This window comes from Apis laboriosa, unplaced genomic scaffold (assembly GCF_014066325.1).
Source record: "Apis laboriosa isolate Shangri-la unplaced genomic scaffold, ASM1406632v1 scaffold14551_cov152, whole genome shotgun sequence".
Lineage (NCBI taxonomy): Eukaryota > Metazoa > Arthropoda > Insecta > Hymenoptera > Apidae > Apis > Apis laboriosa.
This window is the reverse complement of record NW_025221576.1, coordinates 298,657-308,213: the sequence shown is the minus strand read 5'-3', so window position 1 is coordinate 308,213 and position 9,557 is coordinate 298,657. Positions and strand designations below refer to the sequence as shown.

The following is a 9,557-nucleotide window of genomic DNA, read 5'->3' as shown; positions in this document are numbered from 1 at the left end:
ATATATATATATATATATATATATGAATTAGGAAGTTTACGTTTCCATATGGGATCCAGTGAAGGTCGTTCTTTTTTTTCTTCCATTCGTCGATGCCCCTGGAATGATTGAGGGAGGAATCCGGTTCTTACCGGGCGATGCGCGAGAGAAGGAGAATATCGGTAAACGTAGAAAACTAGTCCGCGAAACTGACCGGTGTAGTTGCACCGGTTACGCCTGGGAACCGGATAAATTATTTATGAAACGCCAAGATTCGAGACACCTCCCTCCCGCTACGAACCATTCCATCCCGACGCGTGCCACTTTCCATTTCCTTTCCTTCCCGTTCCTTTATCCTTATGTTTATGTTTAGGTTTAGACGAGGAGAAGGAAGATACGATTCCGGAAATTATTGTTAATTATATATACAAATAAACAATATTCTCTCTTCGCAATATTCGTAAATCGATGCTCGTATTTATTGGCTTGCGTTACTCGCGGAAGTAAATATTGCGCGCACGAGCAACGTGGGTCGATCCCTCGGGGCATCTGAAAGGTGAAGTCGTCAGCTTCGAGTCTGGAGGAGAGGGGGAGGGGAGGCTGGAAAAACGAGGCGCGCCGAGCAACATACCCTCGAATCGCGATCGCCCGATGTCTCAATTCATGGAAACGTTACACCGCGAATTATCGTGGAACGAGATTGTCGCGCCATTATCTGTCTCCAAGTTTGTCTTTTTAAACGCACGCGTGCGCTTTTTCAAACGATAGCCCATCATCATCATCACTTTCCCGCGAGAAGTCTCCGTATGTGTATATATATATATTATATGCACGCTTGGGAAGATATAAGAGTTTCATTGAGGTTGAGACGTTAAAACCGAGATGGAGTTACGTACGAAGGATTGTAAAAGGATAATTACATTGCCGGGAGTATAGGTTGTCAAATGAGCCATCTCTTCCTTTTCATCGTTTATTCCAACTTTGCAAATATTTTCCGGGATATATATATATACATATATATATATCTCCTTTCTAATTTTAAGACATACGATACATCGAAACGCGTACACGCGTACGTAGCAGTAAAACTTTTCATCGTTATTCGCGTAGCACGGAGTGTAAAAAAAAGATTAAAATTACCGCGGTAATTCCACTACCGGATGGAACTGCCTCTGCCCGATGCTATATACCATATAATTACACGTTGCTCCGTCCTAATAATAAAAGTAATTCGGTCTCTCTCTCTCTCTCTCTCTCTCTCTCTCTCTCTCTCGAGGCAGAGGAAGGGAAGGCGTTAGGAGGAGGAAGAGAGGGGTGTGTCGCTGGTAACTTCCAGTTAACAACCGACGTTTAAACCGGCGAAATTGCGGAGAGGAGCTAGGCGCGATTCCTAAAGTGAGTAAAAAAAAAAAAAAAAAGGAAAGAAAAACGTGTGGGGGGGGAAGAGAAAAAGGCGCGAGAAATCGATACCTTCTCCTCTCTCGTGGACAGACGATTCGTTTCATTTCGATATCGTGATTTAATATCTGTAAAATAACGCGTCGTTCACGATGGTAGAGAAACGAGCAATGTCATTGGCGGAGTTTCGCTCGGTTCGAACCGGTCAACACGTTCGGCTGTAAATTCCATCGACTCCGAGCGGAGTCGTCGTCGTTTTCGCAATTTCATGCCGTGTTATAGAGTCGATTATGATCCATGGGCCGCGCGGTATTTTTCAATGCTGACCCCTCCATATCTCGATACTCTATACCCTTCGAAAAATTGGACCATTTTTATCGAGACGAATATACCTCGACCCGATATCTTTGAAATTTTACATCGTTTCGCGTCGTCGAGAGGGATACATCATACGCCTCGTTCGTAGAAAAAGAAGAGGAGGAGGAGGAAGAACCACTCCTCGACAACGCGTACTCGTGTAAGAAGAGAAAATTCGAAGCGACGGACGAGAAAGCGCCATTAACCGACCCCTGTGTTTCCTCTAATCGAGTCGTCCCTCCCTTGTAACGTGGGAGGCTCGGTACACGTCGCGCGCGATCCATCGCGAGCTTCGGATCATTCGGACAGCCTGTTAACGATGTTTGCGCAACAACATGATTTACGAAGATCGAGCCGCGCTTTCCTCCGCGCCACGCTCCAAACAACAATGAGCTCTCTCCGCAATCTTATCTGCGCCCATTGTGCGTTTTATTACCGGCGAATCGGTTGAATTCGTCCGAGGAGGAGGAGGGGCAGGAGGAGGAGGAGTAGTTTGCGAGTCTTAATTATACCCTATGACGAATCCACGGCGGAAAAGAAGAATGAAATATCACGCGAGAGAAGATTTATGCTATTAATTTTATTATTTTATATTTTATTATTATTTTATTATTTTTATAATTATATTAATATATATATAATATATTTTATATATAATTTTATTATCTATAATTTTATTATTTTATTATTATTTTATTATTATTATAATTTACTACGTATCACCAACACGATGCCTCCTTCCTTCCTTTATTCCTAATTTCGTATCTCTTCGATTCGATTTTCGAGAGAAAAATCGTGAAAGAAGCGGAATCGGAATGGAATTCGATCGAGCGGAAATTGCGCTTGTTTTCGCGACCTCCCCCCTTCCTCCCGAGTGCAAATTAGTCGTGGGCCTCCTTAATGGTCAGCAGGCACGCGAACGAGGGTCACACCTTCGACCGAAGAGGTCTTGCTTTTGTCGCTCGTATCTCGCTTGCGAATGCGAGTTTAAACGTTAAGTTAGGATTTACGCCGCCCGGTGTAACAAACAAACACGAAGGAGGATCATCCCCGTCCAACCCTTTCTCTTGAAAAGAAAAATTCTCGCGATCCTACTTTTCTTTCCAACCGGTTCCACGGAGAGACGGATCGGGCTTCGCGCCGTTTCTTCGCGAGATAAATCGCGAGAGGAGGAGGCTGTTGCGAGCGTTTGGTCGGTGAAATTTCATCGCGACCGCGTAATGCGCGCGCCTATTAAATGAACCGGTTTTAATGAATTTGCTCGTCCGCGGCGTACGCGCGGTGCACGTGTGTTGCTCGAGAGACTAATCGAGCGGGGCGTAACGAGCTCCTCCGATCCTTCCACGCAGCCCGGGGACGGAACTCGACTCCGCGTTTTTTGCCTCGAGTCGCCTCGGAAATTTGTCTGTCGCTGCCTTAATACGACGCCCCTCCTGTCACGCGCGTCCACGCTCGTCCGTCCAACGCCAGCATAAGCATGCAAGATTCCGACTTTCCAAAGTTTGCGGATCGATCGAATTAATCGAATTGATCGAAGAATTAGTAGAAGCGTCGATGCAATTTGGATGGGTCAATTAGCAGTCGCTCATTCCACGTCCAATCACTCTTCGTTCACGAGGGAATTTTTACAGGGCAACGTAGATGAAAGTGAACGTATAGCCGCTCTCTTTCTCACGCGCGATTCCGTTTTCGATTCATAGATTTTGGAATTTGGAGTTCAACGCGAGTCAATTAGGAGTCGGTCATTACGAAGGTATTTTTATAGAAAGAGAACGTAAGCATAGCCGCTTATTTTCTCACGCGCGATTTTATTTTCGATCGATAGATTTTGGAATTTGGATGAGTTCGATGCGAGTCAATTAGAAGATGTTCATTCATTACGAAGGAATTTTTACAGGAAGAGAACGTAAGCATAGCTGCTCGCTTTTCTATGCGCGATTCTGTTTTCGATCGACAGATTTTGGAATTTGGATGAGTTCGATACGAGTCAATTAGAAGACGGTCATTCATTATGAAGGAATTTTTCAAGAACATAAGCCCCACGCGTGATTTTATTTTCGATCGATAGATTTTGGAATTTGGATGAGTTCGATGCGAGTCAATTAGGAGTCGGTCATTCATTACGAAGAAATTTTTTCAGGAAGAGAACGTAAGCATAGCCGCTTATTTTCTCACGCGCGATTTTATTTTCGATCGATAGATTTTAGAATTTGGATGAGTTCGATGCGAGTCAATTAGAAGACGGTCATTCATTATGAAGGAATTTTTCAAGAACATAAGCATAGTTCTTCACGCGCAATTTTGTTTTCGATCGACAGATTTTGAAATTTGGAATTCAACGCGAGTCAATTAGGAGTCATTCATTACGAAGAAATTTTTACAGGAAGAGAACGTAAGCATAGCCGCTTATTTTCTCACGCGCGATTTTATTTTCGATCGATAGATTTTGGAATTTGAACGAGTTCGGCGCGAGAAATCGGACATTCATTACGAAAGAATTTTTACAGGGCAATGTTGATGAAAGTGAAAAGTATGCGTAATCATAGTTCCTCGAGTTCGGTCATTCATTACGAGAGAATTTTTACAGGAAGTGAATATAGATGAAAGTGAACGAAACGCGATTCGATTACGATCCATCGTCCACCTATCGAATTGATTCGATCGACAAAAATTCATCGTCCGCGTTTTGTTCTACGGATAGTTTTCAGAACGATACATGCGGTGCTCCGTCGTCGGAGAACGCGCAGCGTTGATCGTAACACCAGTTGACTTACACAAACGCATCGATTCGAATAAGTCTCGCGTATTACGTTGACTTATCATCATATCAGACCGTTCATCGTTGCCGTTTAATGAAAGGAGCCACTAATGACGTACGCTGAAAAGTCGAAGAAGAAACTATTCTCCAATAAAATTAAAATCATCCGCCACGGATAAAACGCTTATTTATTCTATTAAATTATCATTTTTCACTCTTGCGTCACCTGTCTGTCACGTTCGAATCACACCTCGAGCAATCGCGATTATATTCAACTCCAAGTATTCGTGATAACTCGTTTCTTTCGCTTTAATTACAAGGAGAAACGTTGCGAGCAATACAATACGTCGCTTATTCACTCATCGCCCACCCTAGCATTTTCATCTCGTAATTACGAGGAATCGCTCGATACTCTACGCGATCACGTTGAGAAGAAATCCTCTCGTACAGGAAAATAAAGATCGGTGGACTCACAGGTGTACTCACTATGTCCTCCATGCTGCGATTTCCGGCGTGCATTAAATCCAGGGATCCAGGCACGGGTTCCCACGGGCGTCGCGCGCGAAGCTGATGGGCTTGTCACATTCACCTGCTATCTATCTCCCAACCAACGCTTTTCCCCTCTTCGCCCGATCGCTCTTCCCTCGATCAGTCTCCGCTTCTTCTCCTCTCACCGCACATGGAGGAGGCCAACACCTCCAACGTGTCGTCAGTCACCACTTTCCCGAAAACAAATCGAAATTTGTCCTTCCTTCTTCACCGATATCTTTATTACCGGCATAACACTGTTTTCACGATAAACGTTACATATATACCTCGTATCTCCGTTACGCAATAAGAGATAAATGATCACACACACGTATGTATATACATATACATATATATACATAAGCAAGCAGCGTATAAGTTTGGCGGACCTGTTTCCTCGTAATCCGAGATCGGAGAGGCGTAGTATCGAGAGTCTATTTATGCGGAGAGGAAGGGAAAGGAGAGAGGAGAAAGAGAGAGAGAGAGAGAAAAAGAAGAAAAGTAGAAACACGCACACGCGGGGCCCGCGCGATCTCACCGTAAGATCGCGGCGAGGATCGTCGTCACCGATACACGGTGACGACAACGACAGTCAGGGTGGTCCACCACGCGCGACATCCTTCGTACCGGTCGTCGAAGTCTCCGCTCGCCACCACCGACGGATATATATCCTCCTCCTCCTCCTCCTCCTCCTCTTCTCCTTTTCCTTTTCCTCCTCCACTTCTGTATCCTTTCGATCTTCGCCAAGGGGATCGTCGAAAATGCAAAAGATGATAGAAATGTCTTTACTTACGCGCAAAGCGATCGGATCGGTTTTTTATTCGTTCCAAGCGCGGGGCAAGAAATCCACGGGGAGAGAGCACACGAGAGAGCGAACGATAGAGTTCGTGGAAACGTGGATGGTGTGTTCTCGAGCAGAGTATGGACGAGCGAACGCGGCGAGAGAGACGACCGTTCGCCGGCTCGGGCTGAATCTCACTGACTCGGTTCTCGCGTTGCCTCTGCCCGCAACGTGTTGCGCGCGACTGCAGGGAGGGAGGGAGGGAGCGAGCGAGCGGAGAGGGGGTCGAGGCCTACCGGGTGCCCAGAGCCTCGACCATTATCTCTCCTCTTAGGGCACCCGACCCTTGTGCACGGCCGAGGAGGAGGCGAGGCGTCTTTATTATATTTACGAGGCGTTATCGATACCCGATCGAACCGATATTGATTCCGCGCCGCGAATCTCCCTCTTTTCCCTTCTTCTTCGTCTTTGTCTCCACTTTCGCTGCCAACGAATTTTTAGTTAGTTGGGCGCGTTCGCGTCTCTAAATTGTTCGAGAGAGAGAGAAAAAGAGAGAGTGGGTCGGGATATGACGAGGGCATGCGGGTTTTCGTTTAACACAGATTCCTCTTCTCGATTCGCGGTCACATAGGGGTGACCTTCTACTCGGCTCGGGCTTTTTTAGAGATAGGCTCGGGCGGATAGCGGCCGAGCTCTGTAAGTGAGACGTTTTCGATTCCATGGCGGCGGAAGTTGTGGAACATTGCGTGTAATTTATTCTTTGTCCCCTCGCCCTTCTTCTCCTTTCTTTTCTCCGCGCGCACGCTTCGGATCACTCTCTCTCTCTCTTTTTCTCTCTCGGGGATAAAAAACGAGTTTCTCGTATGAATTAGACGTCCCTTTGAATTATCGCGTTTCCCTACCTGACTCTCGTGCTGCAGGGGTCATTGTCTTTATAATCCTTCCAGTTCTCGTTTCGGACGTACCCGTGATTTACGTGAATTCTATTACGTTCCATTCGTACGTGCGTATCGCCGCGTTAAATCCGCCTTTCTTTCTCTTCTTTCTTTTTACAGCAGTTACGAAGTAATTCCTGATACGTTTCTTCACGGGTTTCTTCTTTAGAACTTTCTTCTTTATCGTAACGCATCGTTTCCTTTTTCTTTCGAGTGGAAAAAGTTGGAGAGGATATAATAAGAGAATATATTTTCGTCGTAAAAATGATCGTTTTCATTAATCGTAACTCGAAGATTCTTAACGCGATAAGATATTACTTGATCGGCCACGTCACAATACCACGCATCCAGCCCTAACGACTTCAACGCCCATAAATAACACCGCTGCTTTTCATTCGATATCAAACGTTCCAGTTCCACGCTGACATCGACTTCCACCGACTCGATTCATGTACCGTTACCATTACCGCATCGAGATCGATCGAAAGCGAAAATGATTCCCATCCAAGAATACGCGTTGAATTCATAGACGGATAATTTAGCTCGATGAAAACCGAGACGAATCGTACTATTTTTCCCTTTTACAAAAATTCCAATCGTATTTCTCCTCCGAGTAGGAAAGGCAATTCTCTGTTCGAGCGTATGTGGGTGGAGCGCGTTGAACAGCTGATCCGGTCGCCGTGGCGATCGGAAGCCGCATCCGTTTGTACGAGCAGCAGCGCGCCTTCGAATTTCACCCGCATTAGATTCGAGCCGATAACCGTGTATTGTATTTTCAGCCTCCTTCGTTTTTCGATGCTACGACTCGATTTCCGAGTATATCAATACAGGTGTCTATCACGAATATTTTATTTATTCATGAAAGTAGACATTCGAAAGTGTATTCGAGTTTTCAGAATTTTTTGTTTTCGCAGAAACACTTCGAGCACTCCTCCCATAAGTTAATTTGTTTCGTTATTTCTTTTTTTTATTATCTTTCTTTCTCTCGCCATTAAGTGATCAAGGATCGTCGCGTAGGAATTCAAGTAGGCAGAGGTTAGAAAGTATAAGGAGCGTCGTGAGCTAATACAAAGACGTTTAATTGGCCTTCGCGAATAATCGGTCGGAACACGGCGTTTCCAACGACAGTGTTGCGCAATGTTTAATCGAAACGAGAACGCGCAACACTGTTGTCGAAAGAGTGGAGGAGGGGGGAAGAGGAACGTCGGTTATTCGTATTCTACGAAGCTGGAATTATTTTCCACGTGCCATCTCCGGTTTGCGACGTTGCGTATTTTCTTCGCAGCGATATCGATCGACGTAAAAAGCGGGAGACGTTAACGAACGGCAGAAATACCGTTACTCAGCAATCGCGATTCCCCCCGATACACATCCTTAACCTCTCCTATTAACCATTTCCAATCTATAGATCAGAGAAATTTGTGCTGATCGCCGAGCGTTTTTTCAACGAATCTGTCTATCTATATCTATCTATCTATCCATGTGTTTTAATACTAACTTGATTCAAACACAATTTTCACAGTTTTTCCTTCATCTTACGCGTTCGAATTATTGGTCAAAAGTAAAAAAAAAAAAAAAGAACGTAATGCACGGTAAAATAGACGTTCGTTCCGACGGACAATTTTCATCGAAGAATGCGAATGGAATAACCTTTCCTCCCCGCTCCCCTTAATCCCCGTGAAAGCGCGCTGGTTGTGTGCCCACGGAAGGTAAGGGAGGAGGAGAGGAGGGGGCTTGATGAACTTGCCTCGTGAATCACCTCGCCTATAAAAATCGGCGCCGATGCGTGAGAGAGATAATGGCGGGGAGGGGCGGTAACAACAGGTTTGCTTATGTACGCACGTATACACAAACACACGGCCCCGGTGGGGCAGGAAACGGCTGGAACAGCGCACAACCAACGTTCCACTAGGCTCCTAGTTCCTTCCGCGAAGAGGGTGGTCGCTCGCGTTACGATATCGATTATAAAATCAGTTCAAGTTGTTTCGTTGTTCTTTTTATTTCGCCGCGAAAGAGAGAAAAATTTCAATCGAATTTCTCGTCTTTCAATTATCGTCGAATGTCGACGCCCTCCTCGAAATGGACGATAAACGGTGAGAAACGGATCTCGCGAGTGCGCTTTTTCAATATCCCATACGTATAAACGGGGGCAGGAGAATCGATACGAGATACGATACGAGCGAATTCCTAAGATCCCTCCCTCCCTTTATCTCTGCTCGAACACAATCTTTCGAAGCGATGCACGAATCGATGGTTAATTAATACGCGAATCCCCCGCACAAGCGAATCCTTTCGTCGATTTCGCATTCAATTAGGTTTGCCGAATGGCCGGCCGCACCTCCCGCGATACAACGATAGCGCGGGCCGGGAGGAACCCTAATCGATTACGTGGCAGAACGATTGAGAAATCCACCCATTGTTCGCCGATACGATGCGCGATCCTTCGGATTCTTTAGGTTGGAGAACGCTGATCTCGCAGGTGTTCCATCTATCGCCGCGATATCGTGGTTACGTAATTCAGGAATGGAGAGTCGAGGGAAATGACAGACGTTTAATTAAACGGTGGGTGTAGGTTTAAAGAAGGGGGATAATAGGACTTACGTAATAAGACGTGACACGTTGCTTCATACGCGCAATTCGAGTCTCTCGATACGATACTTTCGCTTGTAATTCTTGTCCTACTTTTGTGGTTCCTGTAAATTCGTTCCTTATTCGTAATAATAAATCCGAGTACAGTATTCAAATTCAGAATCTCGTCCAATCAATTTTTACGTACGATGTTGATATATATATATAGTGTGTATGTATGTAAGTAGTCTAA

At 45.3% G+C, this 9,557-nt stretch overlaps 3 protein-coding genes across 5 annotated transcripts in view; 2 read left to right on the top strand and 1 right to left on the bottom strand.

Annotated features, from left to right (window-relative positions):
- The window catches only part of LOC122710326 (L-lactate dehydrogenase A-like 6A), a 99,836-nt gene that overhangs the window by 32,741 nt on the left and 57,538 nt on the right, over positions 1-9,557 (top strand). The gene's annotated exons all lie outside the window — the stretch shown is intronic.
- Positions 1-9,557, bottom strand: part of LOC122710325 (TSC22 domain family protein 1) — a 123,001-nt gene that overhangs the window by 63,980 nt on the left and 49,464 nt on the right. Inside the window, exon 1 of one of the 3 annotated variants that reach the window (XM_043928091.1) lies at positions 4,967-5,959. The exons of 1 other annotated variant lie outside the window; for it this stretch is intronic. In XM_043928091.1, the coding sequence (XP_043784026.1) occupies positions 4,967-5,011 (45 nt within the window). In that variant the 5' untranslated portion in view covers positions 5,012-5,959. Of the gene's footprint in view, positions 1-4,966; positions 5,960-9,557 lie in introns of those variants that run through there. One more of the 3 variants, XM_043928092.1, reaches the window with a different exon arrangement.
- Positions 1-9,557, top strand: part of LOC122710330 — a 52,511-nt gene that overhangs the window by 33,192 nt on the left and 9,762 nt on the right. The gene's annotated exons all lie outside the window — the stretch shown is intronic.